This window comes from Amia ocellicauda, chromosome 5, assembly GCF_036373705.1.
Source record: "Amia ocellicauda isolate fAmiCal2 chromosome 5, fAmiCal2.hap1, whole genome shotgun sequence".
Lineage (NCBI taxonomy): Eukaryota > Metazoa > Chordata > Actinopteri > Amiiformes > Amiidae > Amia > Amia ocellicauda.
Genome location: NC_089854.1, coordinates 33,576,884 through 33,594,505, shown reverse-complemented (window position 1 = coordinate 33,594,505; position 17,622 = coordinate 33,576,884). Strand labels below are relative to the sequence as shown.

Genomic DNA, 17,622 nt, shown 5'->3' with positions numbered 1-17,622 from the left:
ACAACACCTGTGGTATTCAAACATGCACAAGAACTCAGTTCACCTCAAAGGGCAGTCAGTTCACTTAGCTGGTTCACTATATAATTTTTCTAAGCCTTTTTGTTAGCATTTCACATTGTTCTTTCAGAAAGGGGCTTATTAAGTCACAAGACAACATGCAGTGCACCCTGGGTGATTGGCCAGGATCGCTGGCAGTCAAAACTGTGACTTCATTTTTTTAAATGTTTTTATTACCCTCCATTTCTTTTTGGATCCAAACAACACCCCTTTTGTATTCATGTTGCTGGTTACTGCCTATGGATGTGTTTTCTCTTCACATTTATTCACACGCTCTTGTAGGTGGAAGAGCACATGCAAAGACACCACTGTCTGGTACAGCACATTTAAAAATAGCACCTTTAGTGACTCCGTGTTCACAACATGGTAAAGAAATTGAACCAAATGGCTGTCTTTATGTTTACATAAACTGAGAACACCTCAAGTTCACCTTGACTAAAATCAACTCTGGAAAAGAAATTGGGGGCTGTGCTTCAATGGTTATCTAATATTATTATTATTATTATTATTATTATTATTATTATTATTATTATTATTATTATTATTATTATATTTCTGAGCAGACACCTTTATATATGACGACTTACAAATTGTTACAATATATCACAATATTTTTACATACTGTAGCGTGTCAGGGGGATACTCCCTTCGTCTAGTGCACGTGTGGGGATAGGTGAACTAGGGGTGATGGACCTGCACTGTGGTCACAGATACTATGGGGCTTTTATAGAAAGTCACGAGGGGGATGTTAGTCAGCTACTCCGCTACACCACACTACTGCCCAGTTATGCACTATACTGCCTCAAAAATATCTCCAGGAAAGCATATTGAATCAGTTATTAGTTCCATGTTTTCTCATATAGCTCTGAACAATTATTGGGTATTTTTACCTTTTTACCTTGCCTCTTGACAAATCTCTGAGGCTTTCTCATAAACTCAATTGATATTACAAAGTAAATTTAATCAAATTTCACCCTACAATTGTCCCAAAAAAGTGTGTACTATTTATGCTGTGCCCGAAGAAAAACTGTTGAGAAGTAACCATAGCAAATCATAGTTGCTTTCTTTTCTGATGATAACATCTGAACAAATGCCTGATGTAATTTTCTGCAAAATCTGATATCATACAGATCTGGAGTGTAGAGAGAGAGAACCTTTATTCTGAGATTGAATTTGCTTTTCTGTACAAGAACATCAATAAAAATATATTAAGTAAAAATGTATCTGGAATACATGTAACGTAATATTAAAAGAATAAACTTATAAACCAGGTCATCAAACTTGTTTGATTTTGAATAGCTAATCACAGCATTTTACCAAGCAATTTATTGAAGGAACCCAGAGAATTGGGCTCCACTACATGGATGTGATTGTCGTTCTCAACACCCACAATTCCTTAGTCCATACCATTCAGTATTTTGATTAACTTACACAAATGCCCTCATATTGCTTCTGGTCAGGACTAAAGAGGTTCTGTTCCAAGTCCCTTGACAATTATTCTTGTGAATCTTTAATAAAATATAATTTCATAAAATAACTATAAAAGACAGATCAGGACTGCTCAGCCACAGCACTGCAGGTGTACAGAGTCTTAAACCTCTAAAATATGTCCCTTTTTCCAGTAAGGAGAGCGAACTCATGCTTAGCCTCCAACGTCAGGTTTACAATTGAACATCAAGGCCAGTGAAGCTTCAAGACTTGCTACCCCGAAACTGGGATCCGTCTTATATAAAACTAGATTAATCAAACGTTCAGTCTTGCCTGTGGCAACAGCATTTCAGATGGAAAAGAATAATGCATAACCCACGTCTCCTCATGTGAAAATGCTTCTGTTCTCATGTTGGACTCCTTCATAGCCCATTAAAAAGGAGAAATGAGACACACAGACACACAGACACACGGGCCAAGTGCAGCTGTGCACAGACCGTGCTCAAGCTGCACTTTTGCCATTGGTTTCAGAGGCGATCGCAGTGGATGCTGAGTAATGTAATGTGGTGCAATTCACACGCTGCTGAAGCCGGCCTACGCTGAGCTTCGAGATACTACTGTATGTGTAAACAGTCCTGGTTCATAACACGTAGTTACTGGGAAGTAGATGTTGTCTTTACAGCTGTAGATTAAGACTAAGTCTCAGATTTGTGGTTTGTTTAACACTTTAGAGACATTGGTACCTGTCATATATTGGTGTAAGGAGCTTGTAAATGTCACCATCTTGCATTGTACCGTGCTCTGGCCCTATTTTAAGCCACATGGCTGTCACATCTAACCTAAATGATTGTATACAGAGTTCACTTGAGATTGCCAGGTTTCTCAGAATTAACAAGCACAGTTGCTGACATTCTCTTCCCCTCCCCACCCCACATCTTTCTTTAGATTGGTTTCCATGAACAACAAGATGCCAAGCAAACGGAATAGTGACGTAAATCCTCCAATCACTTCCCGCCTTAATGCACTTTACAGCACACCATTGGAAAGTCACATGTGTGTGTTTTGGGAAGATGCACAATTTATCATCACCTACACACACACACACACACACACACACACACACACAACAATTTATAACACCAAGGGAAAACAGCTCTGTGAAAACCACAAAAAGCAGCTGGAGAAAAGGGAATTCATCAGTGAAAACCTACCCTGAATCACAAAGAATGGCAGTGTGTATTATACATCATTCTGTTTTATGAGTGTTTAGCATTGCATTCTTCCGGGTGTAAATATGCCACACCATTCAAAACAAAAAACTGGTCTTCAGACTTGTCCAAGTGCAATTAATATTTACTTTCTGCCTCTTATCTCAAAGTATAAATAAAGTGAAGCTTTGCAAAGTGATTGACTGGGTATAGGGTAGCTTAAAGCCATTGCCTACTAAAGGCATTATCTGGTGTGCCATTAGCAACCCCACCCCACCTCACCTCAGCCATGAGACTTACACACATGCTCTGAGGAAACAAGCATCTGTTACTAAGGCAACGGTTGAATATTTCAAAATATTTGGGACATGATTGGTTTGAATCAGCGGAATCTAAATTGCTGAAAAAAATACAAAGTGCGTCAAGTGAGATTGTGATGGTGATGATTGTTATAAAAAAACAGCGTCCGCTAAAGATGCTATCACTTCAAATTATTTTTTGCTTTTCTTTTTTATGCTTTATGACATGTATGGCAGTGTTCACATGGAAAACGATAATGAGAAAACACCGTAAAATATATGTTAACCAGTGCATGGGAGATCCTATGGGTGCAATGGTTAGCTTTTGTTGATTGTGCTGTGGGAGCTTCACTCAGGGCTGTACATTTGCTTTTACATGCTTCCTGTAAGGATTTGTACATATATGATGAATAGCTATTCTGTCTGAAGTGTTTATTGTTGACCTGGCGGCACAATGCCTGTGTTCTCTCCCATTTTGCGTTTCTAAAACAAAGCCATCTGCCAAAACATCCAGGAACCAAAAAACACATGATTCTACAGTGGAGTTTTTTTTTCCAAACATAGTATACTGAGATTTAAGGATGGGGGGTGGGGGGTATTGTATTCATTTCCATGCAATGCTGGAAAAGGAGAAACAAAGAAATGCCAATAAAAGCAAACTTGACCGGGTCCTACTGAGTCATTCATACTTTGTCTTTTAAATAATAGGACTAAGGAGTAAGTAAAAAATACTGGAGATTCACATGGATGCAGACTGCAAATGACTTGAATGCTGGTTATGAAAACACACCTGAGTGAGAATACAAAAATGCTTTACTGTTCAGTGCTTAACTAGTGACTTTTCAGAAGAGGACAACCTTCCTAGTAGTTCTAAAAGCAAGTGGATAGTTGTTTTGTTCATGAAAAATTACATATAGAATACTTCTAACATACTTTCACAATTGCTTTTGCACAGTTCAGACGATAGTACTAACAAAGCACTTCTTGAATGCCTGTTTTCCTTTTTGGAAAATCTTCACACCAAGCCTACATGGACCCTTGCAGCATCACATACTCTAGCTTATACAACTTTTCTGCTTGAGATTTACCAGTAACATCAAATGCACATAAAATTCAGACAGACTCAAGTGCAAACGGATTTCACTTGGAGCCAACAGCCCGGATCCCTGTCCAAACACCCTGCTAGCAGGCCACCCCTGCGGCTTCCATCTCCTTGCTCTTTGATCGGGGTTCCTCAGTGAGAGCCAGTTGTGTGCCAGCTCTCAAGCAAATGCCAAAAGTCTATCTAAACCCTAGTGCAGCTGTGCGAGCCACCAGGATCCCTGCCTGGCATCACTTCACACTGCGGAGCTCTCAGCTTCCATATCATCCCACACCTTGTATACAGATTTCACATCCTGTATGGGTGCCTGCTAATAATGTGAGGTGCTTTTTTTTGTGCAGCTAAAACACAGGCTGAATTCTGGAGTCTCAGAGGCCCCACATCTTTTAAAGCAGAAGGCAATTTTCTATCCAGCCTCTGCTTCCAGTTCAAATCAGCTTACACAGGTAGATTGAACACAAATGCTCCTCAGAAGCACAAAATCTCTTCTGATCTGCTCGTCTAAACAAGCACAATGGTTTCTGATCAATTGTCAACAGTCACACCTAAATGCTGGGCTCATATTTCTGATTGTTTCTTACAGCCTGAAACATGGAAAGAAAAAATAGAATTACCCCCCGTTTTATGTTTTACATAGATAGAACAGGGTGTCAATTGCTTTCAGTTGCTATGTGATGTTTAGCTCTAGAAGTAATGGATTCTAGATGGATTCTTCTTCACTTCAGTCTAAAATATTCTGGCTCTTCAAGAGACAAAAGGAGAAATATCAATGGAGACAGTCCATCTATGCGTCTCTAACATGACTTCTGTCTTGGCATGGCGTTCAGAACAATGGCACTGAAGCCAATGACCAGCAAGTTGTTTTACCTTACAATCCTTGCAGTAAGACTTGTACATTGATGGGAATGTGTTCAAGCAACAGTATGAGCCCTGGATAACAGGACAGTATTTACCTTAGTTCTTTGTATAGAATGGTAAATAATGTTTCTGATCTTTCTTGGCTGGTAGATGAAGGGTTACACTGTACAATGGCACACTCATCCCTATTTATAGACAAAGGGTGTTTAAGCATAGCCACTTTTCATGGTGTATTACTACATAAATAGATACAGTATGTTGTATAAATCATCCATAAAGATTCATATCAAAATACACTTTAAAAGCCCCACCATATAATTCTGTGTTTTTATAATTATTTATTTCATTTCTTTTTTTTCATAAAGACAAGATTTCCCTGTCTCTTCTTTGGCAAAGCATGAGCTGTCTTTTGTCTGTGACTGTGGGCAGAAGGAGTAGATAAATTGCCATTTGTTCAGTAAAGTGATTTCCTTCTCCAGTTTTCTACTCAGAGAATGGTTTTATTCCAGTGCAGACAAATGTTCATTTCCACTTCAAAACGATAGCCCCCAGAGGTATCAGAAGCCAGTACGAGAAATTATAGCCCAATTATCACAGCAGCTGCTCAAAAGAGAAGGGACGGCTGTATTTGTAAAGGAAGAAGAAAAGAAAGGCAGAAACAGTACTGTATTTTTTGTGCCAGTGCCAATCTCTCTCCACAGGACGCCTGGGCTGTGTCTGTAATGGATAAGATCTTTTTCGAAAGGAGGGTTGCAGAGCACAAAGGCAGCGTTAAACCAAATTTTAATTTAAAAGCTGCTGAGGACTTAACTATTTTTGCTTTCCCGTATTGTGTGGAACTATGCTTGACAAAGTGTAAGTGGATTTTTCTGAGGCCAAGTCATTCTACATCTTCTCCTCTCTGGCTTGAGAGGGAAGGAAAAGCAAATGTGTTTCATAAGAGACTGCCCACTAGGCGCATATGTGGACATTTCTTTTTCTTTCCTTTTCGTGATGGAAGATGTCGCCGACAGTTAGCACAAGTAGAAGGAAAAGGTGCAAGGACAAATAACCAAGAGAAGAAAAAAAAAAACAGCTACAATGAAAGCAAGGGAGTTCTGAGCTGGAATTTTAGCATTACTGTGTGATTTAAGATCCCCATAGACCCCTTATCTGAGACAGACTCCAGTATTCCAGAATCACAACAGAAACTAAGATGCTTATGTAAATGGGAGGTAGATGTGCTTCCATTACAGTGGCTTTAGAAAGTATTCACCCCTTTGGACTATTTGTTTTTCCACCCGCCCGTGGTTTTCCACATTGAAAGGGTGGAGTAGGTTGTGTAAATTCAAGGAAATAAATAAAAAAATTAAATGAATCACAATTTCAGGTTTTTTACACAACAAAATGTTAAAAAGTCCAAGGGGGGTGAATACTTCCTATAGCCACTGTACAAATATGACAGCCATATGAAGTAATGATCACACGATCACACAATGGGATCACGTGATTTCTTTCATATTCTTGGGTCAATGTTCCAATGACAGGAGATCATACAAATTGTTGACACATGGACACTACACAGACCTATCTAAAGACCAAAGCTAGCAGGAAGTGCTGTAAGTGGTAGAAGTTTAACATTAGGTTAGGCCGCACGCTGATGTGCCACAAAGCCAAACTGCGCTCACCTGCTCATGGTACTCGATGCCCATGCTGAGTGTGTTGATGAGAATGGCAATCATGATCCCTCTCCCGAAGTACTTGCTGTCCACAATCTTGCGGAAGGTCTCGCACACCAACCTCCAGAAGTGTAACACGCGGCCCACTTTCGCCCCCACTTTGGAGCTCCCTTTCTTGGTGTCCCTCTGATCCCGGTAGTGGGCGTCCTGCGTGAACTCGTAGATGCCCTCGCTGTCGGAATCCATTGTCTCGTTGTCAGTACCCTCGGAGTCATTGTTGGCGGATTTGGCGCAGTACGGGCAGCTCTCAGGGTCAAAGGTCAGGTTGTCCAGGTTGCTACAGTTGCTTGCCAGTTTGCATGAGCCTTTACAAGGACCTGTGCAGAGAGGATTTAAAAACAAACAACAACAAAAAAACATTTGTTGCGCCTTCACTTTCCATTTAGGCAAAGGCATGCGTGTAATGCCAAAACTATGACATCATTGCCTGTGATGTCTCCTGGGATGAAAGAGACTGCCAAGCAAATGAAGAGTAATCCTAATTGCCTGTGTCTATGTAACTTCCATTTCTGCTATCTGGAGATCACACTCTGTAAATGTGTATAAACCCCTCTAGGCTCTGAGTCAGCCGAAGTATATAAATAAATATATCACCTACTTCTGAGATGTTGATCTGTTCGGTCATTTTCCTTAAATAAAGTTACAAACACTAGACAACACTTTGCAACATCCCAAACTTATAACTTTCCAACAAAGTGCATGTTTCAGTTGGGTATTAGTCAATCAAAGTGTATTTTTTGGTATATATTTCAAAATATTTCTCAAATGTTAATGGAACAAAACTCAAGTGCATACGCTAATTTTCAGATTACACGAGCAAAGGTTTGATTTCATATTTTAGATTTGTTCTCTACCTACCTGTAATCGTCACTAACAAATCTTTTTAAGTGATACATTTTAATAGGGTAGGAAATGCTCCTATTTTATTCCTTGCGTGCTTTAATTTATGATTACACTTCATGGGGATTCCTAAACTTAGAAACACGAGTAAATGAGTCCAAATTAGTGTAGCGGAAACTGATTATTCAACAATTTGCACAGTGTTTTCCTAGAGGGGATCAGACTGACAGTGGTCATGATTGACACTCAAAATTAAAGAGCAGTTATGTTCTTGTTGGAGAGAAAGCTAAAAATCGTGACTCAGGTTAGTGGGTGGTGAAGAGAGAGAAGCTGCTGATAAAATTAAATACAACTAAGGTGTACTGTGCAGACTCACCAGAACTCTGTGTTTCCAGGACTCGGTTCATGGTACCAAAGGGCCGGGGGGGGATGTTAAGGTTGGTCAGGGTGCCTCCGCCACAGCTGCTGTTAGCAGACTCCCCCAGGGCCTTCTCCTTGTGGAGCTCCTGTGGGGAGGACGGGTGCACTGTGGGGTAGTTTTTGGGGATGGAAGCACAAGACACCGAGTTCCTCTTGGGGCCCTGAAGCCCGGGGCTGGGGCTGCAGTGGACGGGCTCAAAGTGGCAGTCGGCGTGGTAGACACTGTGCACAGACTCACTGTTGCCAGGGGCGGGCAGTGGTGGGATGGGAGCTTCATGAAGGGAGGCAGGGGAAGCAGGCGGCAGCATGAGGCAGGCCGGGCCAGGATGCAGGGAACCCGTCTCCACGTCTCCCAGCTCTGGATTGGGCCGGGCCCGCAGGCTGCCATTGCCCACGTGGTAGTGGTGGTGATGGTGGTGATGATGGTGAACCAGGTGGTGCACAGATGCCCGCCGCTGTTTCCTGCGCCGCCGCTTGTTTGAAGGCTGCTCGGTGCCTGGTTTGGGGCCCAAGCGCAGCCCTGCCTTGGTGGCGGCCACCCGGTACACCTGGCCCACCTGCCGACTGGCCTTGCGCACCACGTGCACCAGGTACTTGAGCAGCTCATCATAGCAGCTGCCCGGCTCAGAGAAGCTGGCTAGAGTGCTGGCATTAGACATGAAGCGCACCCGCTGCTCCTTCATCAGCTGACTCTCGCGCTGCTTGGTCTCCGAAAACTGCGTGGCGATGACCACCAGGCACAGGTTGATCATGAAGAAGGAACCCACCTGAGGGGGAAGAGCACAACCCGGTCAACCAAGCACACACACTCACACACAGGGTTATAACATCTATGCTCGACCCTTTAGGGGCCACACACTAGAAGTAAAAACTTGCTGCTGGCATGGTACATTCTCTTTTACTTGGAAAAACTCCCAAGAGTACATCTGGATATCTGAAAATTAATTACAAAAGGAAAAAAAACTATGAGGTAATTTAGTTGTCGTTTCCAGAATAAAATGCTATTTAAAATGTAAAGGGAAGGCTTTACAAAAAATAAAAAAAGGTGACGGTGACATTTTGCAGTAACAGGCTTAGTAATCCCAATCCATTCCACCTGCTTTAACGAGCCTAGGCTCCTCTTTGTCATTTTTATATGTTTTTGGACGACTCACTTTTTAAAAATTATATTATACTTTTGTTTAGCATCTCTTTGCTTTTTCTGTATTTCTTTTAAATGTCAGGAACATTCAGCAATGTGGGCACTGGCAATTTATGTGCTAGTTACTGAATAAAACTTTTTTCCACTATTACAACTACATTTCAAAAGGTACCTGCAAGTAAATTGCAAGCGTTTAAGTCCACATCAACTTATGTTGAACCTTGTCTGCTAGGTTGGCTTAGAGATACAATTGCAAAGTGCAAACTGCTGCACTACAAAACATCTACCTCTGCCAAACATACCAGACTCTAAAAGCATGACTTAGGAACTGAAGTAACAGGAATGCACATTGTAAATACCAAATGGGTGGCCCTGACTTTGAAGAAGCCAAAGGAACCTCTTAAAAACATAGGGAATTGACATTAAATGTTAATTGTCTTCTGGACAATGTTGAGAAATAACATAATCAAGTGCTTGGACATCTCTTCAAAAGTGTAGAATTTATCTGAAAGAAGGAAACGTTAATGCTGCACAATGCATTCATATCATAATACCATTTAAAAACTTCCTTTAAATTTTGGACATGGGATTTATAAGTATTACTTGAAGAAAAGTGATTCCTGGTTTTAACACATAATTCTACCAGGTTAAATCTCAATGTCTTGTCTTGAACAGTGTTTTATAATCTCTCTTTGGTTATATTGTACATACTTTAGATGTTAACTTATAATAGACAGTTTTTTTTACCATAGACAGGCAGTCCATTACTATCAATACTGACTATCAAATAGCTTCTACCACTGTGATTATATCAGTGAGGCAGCAAGCACCACTTACTATAATCAGCAGGATGAAATAAATGAAATTGTAGAAAGAGTGTGCGTCCATTACGAAGTACATGATGTCCACCCAGCCCTCCAACGTGATCACCTGGGAAGAGGACAAAGAATGAGTGTTTCATTGTATAATAACATTCCTGAGACAGTCCCCATCACTGATAATGTCATAACAACTGTCTTCACTTAAGTATAAGCCTCCACTGTCAAAGATGTGTTACGAGCCTATAACGATCTATCACAAAAAAGACGGGAATGCTGCTTTGATCTCCCTTTTACTGTGTCATCTGATGAAATATTGATCCCACCCATGACTTATTCAATGCATGAAAACTGAAAGTTGTATTCCCAAATATTGGAAATATGTATATCCTTGGATATTTGATTTAATTTTATTGATGTTTTTTTTTTTTTACTACCCAAACACAATGGCTTGATCACAGATATTATAATTTGATCAGCCACGGTACCACCATGCTTCCATTCAACCTAGTGATACATGGACAAATTCCAGGTAAATCCCCAAGTTTACAGACCCACTGAAAACATTCGACTACAACTGTGTATGGATTAGAAAAACCACCATCAAACTGGTATATTGTTTTTGTAGAGAGCGACAGAGAAAAAGACAAAGCTCAAGTTTCTTATTTTATTTTTAGCCATTAGAGTATACTATACATTTTACTGATGGACCATGGGCAGTACAAACAGTAGAGTACCAGCTCTATTGTCATTTGCTTTTGCACTGGCTTAGGTTGTTATCAGACATATAACTACAAAGACAGGGCCTGAAGAAGATTGTATAGGCTGCAAGGTTGTATAATGAAAAAATTAAATCATTTGGTTTCTCAAAAAACTCCCTGGTAATAAGCTTTGACATATCTTTTCAGACACATTGTATGTTATGTAACAAGGAAGAAATTAAGCAACAGAAAAAGAGCTGATAAAAAGTACTGTTTCAATATGACCCCATTGTGTAAGATGCCTCACTCGAACAATCTTAACATGTGCAAAGGCTGTATTTTTCAAAGTAGGCGTAGCGGCTTTTAATAGCTCCTCTCACAGTGAAAACTAAAGTCAAGTGGCTTATTCCCAAGTATTTTTACCTAATGTACGTCTTAGCTGTAACTATTCTGTGACATCTACGATTAATGTAACCCAAAAAGGGTAGAAAAAACAAAAACTTTCCACCGAAATTTACAAGATGTTATTAAGTGTAAAAGCAAGATAAAAACCTGTCAAATGCTAATTGATTTCAGAAGCAGCAAATTAAGTACACGCTGCTTTGGGACTGCAATATTGGCAGCTTTGAACTGAAAGATTAAGATGACAAATCACTCTGAGGATTTTAGGACACATTTTGGCCTACAAAACTTGAATACAATAAGTTGAACTGTTTGAGCCCCAAACACCTGGCAGACCTTATTTATGGTAGCAATAAAGGCACATTTTTAACAACAAGCAACTTCTACTGTACTCTAAAGATATACAGAAAATAACTGAAGTGGATTACTTAGTTTTTTGAACATTTCATGATGACAAATGTACAATTGTCATATTGTAGTAGATCATTCTAGTCCTTTTTTGTCCCACAGTGGTGGAAAACGCTACCAATGAGCATTTGGACTGCATAGTGTCTCACTACCTTTTGCTACTTTCCCTCATCTTGTCACTTGCTTTTGAAGTGCAATCCTTCTTTTTGTGCAAATGTACTACGGTAAGCTGCTTCGGTATTTGCTCTCCCCCTGGCTTTGAGTGGCGGTAGCGGGGGGCACCTGGAAGATGGCAATCCAGGCGAAACCGATGTTGTCGAAGTTGATGGCTCCCTTGAAGGGGTTGACGTCCCCAGCTGAGCAGTTGGTGTAGTACTGGTTCCAGTTGACGCAGGTGGTGTTGTCCGTGTTGTTGTAGGCGCTAGAGTCCAGCAGGCAGGTCTGGCCCTCCTCACGCAGTGTGGGGATGCTGCGGCAGTAGCGCATGCCGTTCTCCCGTGGCTGGGAGCAGATGAAGGGGTTCTCGTCGTCGTTCTCCGTGTGGTAGTAGTTGTGCAGGCCCAGGGACTGGGGGCTGGGGAAGACAGCAGGAAGGATATGAATTAAAACAAAAAGGATTTGGGGACCCAGATATCTGAAGACTGAAAATGGTTGGAGTTTATGATGACGAAACTTAAACTTGAATATTAGCATCCCCTTTTAGGAATGTGTTATGGGTATATTAGGCATTTATTTCAGACCCTCTAGCATATCCTGTGTGATTTCACTTTTTCACTTATTACGCATAATTTGGTTATTTGTGACTAACAAGCATCTAATGGTATGAATGCATGCAAAACTAACAAAAAATTACAGAAATACCGTCCCTAAAGACATTTCAATTCAGGCATCAACTTTAAAAGCGATGTATTAGCCACTTTTGTTTGCAATAAGTGTAACAGCGTACCGAAAATAAACTGATTTGGTGATGTGTTAGTATTTATTGGCCACAAATACAATATGCAGCATTACCAACATGGGCTATAAGACATTTGCCACAATTAAGATTTTATTCTGCAATCCATCTTTAACAGGAATTGTACATTTTATAAAAGGGATGCTGCATACACTAAGAAAATCTCAAAAAGGATTACGCTTATTTTGAGTACGGGGGTTAGACGATCGATTTAGAGCTTGACTGACTGGCTCCAGCCTCTCATTCATTCTCAAGAGCTGTCGATTTTACAGGGAAAATCAAACAGCTGCTCACAGAAAGAAAAGCAGATGTCTTCAGTGAGCAACCAGAATGTTCAAAATGTGTATCACGATTGAAAATGCTGATTGCACTATGCTGTTAACTTGAATAAGGATTTATTTTCTTAGTATCCTCTTTTTTGAGTGAAGGGTTAGTTGTTGTTGTTTCTTGCTGAATTCACTATTTGAATAGGATATATTGTGTTATACTGATAACAAGAAATAGTGACAGAAGTATAGCAGATTTAGATTCAGATAGAAAGCAATGTATGTTGCCATCAACTGAGAGATTTCTATAACCTAGATTTGAAGACAATCGAATGCAGGTCCCCATTGTAACCAATACGTGAGAGAACTAATCCAGATTCATGAAAATATGTCTATATCTTTCACCAATCTAACTTGCACAGAAACTTGGAGATTGTTGTAGTTCTTTACTACATTAATTTTAGTTTTAATTAAACTTTTCTGGAAATATAATACTGATTATTACTTTTGTTTTTTACATATGTATTTTCAAGGCATATGGAAATGACTAATAAGTCATCGATTGCGTGCAAAAAGCCTACAAGGAAAACTTTCAGGCAGCTTTTTTAAAGTTTTAGTTTCCACTGTACAGAGCGACTAATGTGAGACTGTTTTTGCTAAATCTGGCTGATGGGTTACTTGGCTATGCTAGAAAATTATTGCAATTGGTTGAAGAGTGGGCCAATTAGATTGGAACAGGTGCCCTCTTTAGGCTGTCAATCATCATTGCTGTTCATCGTTTTGGTGATTATGATGTGCTCTGCCAAATGAACTATTATTTATCCTAACTCACTGTAGATGTGACACAAGCATGTCTATGTAAGTGAAACCAGCTGATGCCAGTTATCCTGGGTTATAAATAAAAAAGTCTTTGAAATTGCCTTTTTAGGTTACAAAGTAGCATTTTTTTTAAAGTAATGCTTTATTTCGCTTGCCTGTTTCCTTCGATAGAGCTCTGGGTTGTTTTTGGCTATAGTGCGCTTGGACACAGGAAATGTAATAATCAAAGCAAATAACTGGACTCAACTCAGAAAGGAATAATAAAAAAAAAAATCAAGCCCATATAGAAATACATATGCAAGGCAAAATATGACTGTGCAATTCTGTTATTGTTAAGGAAAACAGATGCATTGTACTTCTTGTAAAAATGTAAAACATTCTATGTGGTTTTCCGAGCTTAGAATGATATTTCAAGTAAAATCATTTCATAGTGAGTATTGCTTTACAGTGACAATGAGTCAATTTCCTGAGGAAAACCCAGGGAGAGTTCACTCAGTAGGGAAGTGACAGGTCAAATTAGGACGAATCAAGTGTCTGAGTCAAGAACCACTTCAGTTTACTAATTCAGTTCGATCTGAGCTCCAAACCCACCATGTCTTCATCTTTAAGATTCACAAACAGAAATATTCATAATTATAAGCTGCTGCTGCAATCAGATTTTTTCCTGATAATTTCATAAAGAGCATATTTCATACAGAGCCAAGTAACTTTGAGGTGAGCCACTGTCTCTGAGTCATCTGTTTACCCCATTATTATAATTCTTAATAGTTATTAAAGATTACAATTCTAATTGAGCACAAAGAAATTGTGACCTTCACACCATGATTTCAGACTAAAAATATGTATTTTTTTTGTAATGGTGTATGTACATAATAAACACAAAATTAAAAATTAGCTTTCCTTATCTGAAACAGTGTTATTTACATATTAATGTAGTTTAATAAACTTACAAGTAGTAGTAAATATACTAGGTGACTGAACTGAGTTAAGACAGAGGTTATCAACACAAGGTGTGCAACTCAGATATCCATGTACAAGCACAAACAGTATTAGCATTACCTGTCTTAGTATTTCACTTGCAATGATAAATAAGTCTTCAATTAAAGGATTCCAATACTTCAGTGTACAACTATGTCTATAAAACTTAATCCTAATCCTAAAAGAGCTGTACAAATGCAACATGTGATTGTTTTGCACAAGACTCACATACCCAGGATGAGCAGGGACACTATTCAGATCAAAACCGAACACAGTCACAGAATCACTATTAATTGATTTGGCTACACAACAATGATTTGCAGAGTGATGTTTACATATTGTAGATGGAAAAAAATGTGGAGTAGAACTAAATGGGCTAAAACAATCAGTATACCAAGAGTTTAGCATGATTGCAATCCACTTGTCAGAATCAGATTTACAACCCATTTAAAGCAGGCATCTCAAATGAGGGACTAGGGTGTCGGCTGGCTCCCAGTAAATAAATAAACAGGACCAGTTAGCTGAACTAACTGGATGAAATAAATATTTCTCTAAACACAGCCATTTATGTTACAGGTAGTGAATGTGCCTTGAATCAAAATAAGATGTTAGTCATGAACTGAACAATACCTTACAACAATGTTATTAATGTGTAATTGACTAAATAACTAGGTGAATGAAGTAACTGAGCCCTGGTTTAGAGGGTGCAGCCACAGGCTCTTCAGGTATAGTGACGGTATGTTTGTCCTGCAGTCTTGTGCATTCGGATGTCATTAAGGACCAAAAGTGAGGAGTAGCCTCCTCACAACGCACAGACACAAGACTCACACCTGTCACACTGTAATGCTATGATACCCCCGACACCCATCCCCACCCCCCGTCTCCCACTCGACTCACACAGTGAAGTTCTCGGGCCAGAAGCAGCGGTTGCGGAGGAGGCCGGCCCACAGCTGCACACCCACGATGCCGAAGATAAAGAAGACGAAGAAGCAGAGCAGCAGAACATTCCCCAGCATGGGCAGGGTGTCCAGGAGCAGCGTCACCAGGATGCGCATACCTGCGAACACAACACATCTCAGCACCACATCAACTATGAGCAAGGTGAGGCTGTGAAGTAGATTCACACTGGACTACTACAGCCTAACATCATGGTTCTGAAGTTGTCTCTGGGTAAAATAAAATAAAATATATTTAGTTACAGGATATGTTCAGGGTTGCTCAGTCTTCCAGGCTCAAGTAACATATTAGCTTGTCCAAGCTTGCTTAATGTACTAGACCAGCAGAAATCCTCAGAAGGGCAGGCAATCGCCCCTTGCCACACGAAGCCATAAAGCAGAAGGAAACTGGGGAGGAGGATGCAAACTCCAGTTGAGAAGAGCATGTGAAGGATGGACCAGCTTAGTTAAAATTCTGCTTCTAGACATTTGTTCGATTGCTGATTTTTATGACTTACTTATTGATTTTGTTTTATTCATTCATTAAGGGATTGTTACTCAAGTAGACTATGTGCGGTTGTACACAGTGAGCTCATGCAATGAATCGGGAACCTGCCCAAGTGTTGAGTATTGCGCCTGGTGGGTTTCAAGAGAGTTCCCTGCAGGTTCCATTGCAATGTGTGGCTTTGTAACGCTCCTCTCTTCAGGATGCCACCAGAGCTCACCACTGTGCTGAGGTGTGGACTGTGGAACAGCTAAGGGCTGCATAACTAATTTGAACAATGTCTCTTTTGTATTATGAAATTCGGAGTTTGGTGTTTACAGATCTGAGAATATTCATAAATCTGCATAACTTCATACCCGGATGTGCCATTGGATACAATAATAATAATAATAATAATAATAATAATAATAATAATAATGAATTTGCACAAAGTGTACAACTGTCATGTAGAAAAGGTGTAAAGTTGCCTGTACTCTCTATGTACTTTCAAGTCTTCTCTAAGTCCTTTACATTCTACTAAGATTTAACTGGCCAGGCTTACATTGAACAATTATACCAAAAAAAATAAAAATAATAATAATCATTGTTTTTTTAAACAAGAAGCTGTCTGGTGAATCTCAGCAGACCACACTGCAATGACTTGAAACAACACTGCTCAAGGTTAGATGGATAAGGTGGTGTCAGACTATTAAATAAATAACCACCTTTCTTTCCTGATTCCTGATGATGTGACTGGGTGCAGGTGATATTACATAAAGCAGCTGTATATGTTCGCATGGTTCAAGCACTAAGCTTCTATGTGGAAACTTGAGAAACCCTCTTTATAAGTGTCACCTACACAAAAACACAGTACATCATGTTCTTATAGCAGTTTCCTAGGAGAAAAAAACAAAAACATGACTTTCATTTGATTTTAAAAGGCCTAATTGCGCTCTCTCTCTATCTCTCTCTCTCTCTCTCTCTCTCTCTGTCTCTCTCTCTGAAACATACATGTGTTTGAACATACACGTCCATTTCATTCTTTATTTTATTCTTTATTATTATTAATTAATTTAAATTCCTCTGCAAAACATATGAATATTACAAAATACAAAAAACACTCTATATACTGATATCTATGGTACCACGTATTTTTGAGTGTGTGTATCACATACACCAATCAGCCATAACATTATGACCACCTGCCTAATACTGTGTAGGTCCCCCTTTTGCCGCGAAAACAGCCCTGACCCGTCGAGGCATGGACTCCACTAGTCCTCTGAAGGTGTGCTGTGGTATCCGGCACCAAGACGTTAGCAGCAGATCCTTTAAGTCCTATAAGTTGAGAGGTGGGGCCTCCATGGATCGGACTTGTTTGTCCAGCACATCCCACAGATGCTCCATTGGATTGAGAATTTGGAGGCCAAGTCAACACCTTGAACTCGTGATTCATCAGACCAGGCCACCTTCTTCCATTGCTCCGTGGTCCAGTTCTGATGCTCACGTGCCCATTGTAGGCGCTTTCAGCAGTGGACAGGGGTCAGCATGGGCACCCTGACTGGTCTGCGGCTACGCAGCCCCATACGCCACAAACTGCGATGCACTGTGTGTTCTGACACCTTTCTATCAGAACCAGCATTAACTTTTTCAGCTGCAGTAGCTCGTCTGTTGGATCGGACCACACAGGCCAGCCTTCGCTCCCCACGTGCATCAATGAGCCTTGGTCGCCCATGACCCTGTCTCCAGTTCACCGCTTTTCCTTCCTTGGACCACTTTTTAAAGGTA

At 40.1% G+C, this 17,622-nt stretch overlaps 1 protein-coding gene across 4 annotated transcripts in view; it reads right to left on the bottom strand.

Moving 5' to 3' along the window:
* cacna1g (calcium channel, voltage-dependent, T type, alpha 1G subunit) overlaps nucleotides 1-17,622 on the bottom strand; it is a 198,530-nt gene that overhangs the window by 137,070 nt on the left and 43,838 nt on the right. For all 4 annotated transcript variants that reach the window (XM_066704863.1, XM_066704859.1, XM_066704860.1 and 1 more), the window contains exons 4-8: nucleotides 15,316-15,475; nucleotides 11,683-11,974; nucleotides 9,909-10,001; nucleotides 7,887-8,697; nucleotides 6,620-6,987 (exon numbers count right to left, since the gene is read on the bottom strand). In XM_066704863.1, the coding sequence (XP_066560960.1) occupies nucleotides 6,620-6,987; nucleotides 7,887-8,697; nucleotides 9,909-10,001; nucleotides 11,683-11,974; nucleotides 15,316-15,475 (1,724 nt within the window). The remainder of the gene's footprint in view (nucleotides 1-6,619; nucleotides 6,988-7,886; nucleotides 8,698-9,908; nucleotides 10,002-11,682; nucleotides 11,975-15,315; nucleotides 15,476-17,622) is intronic.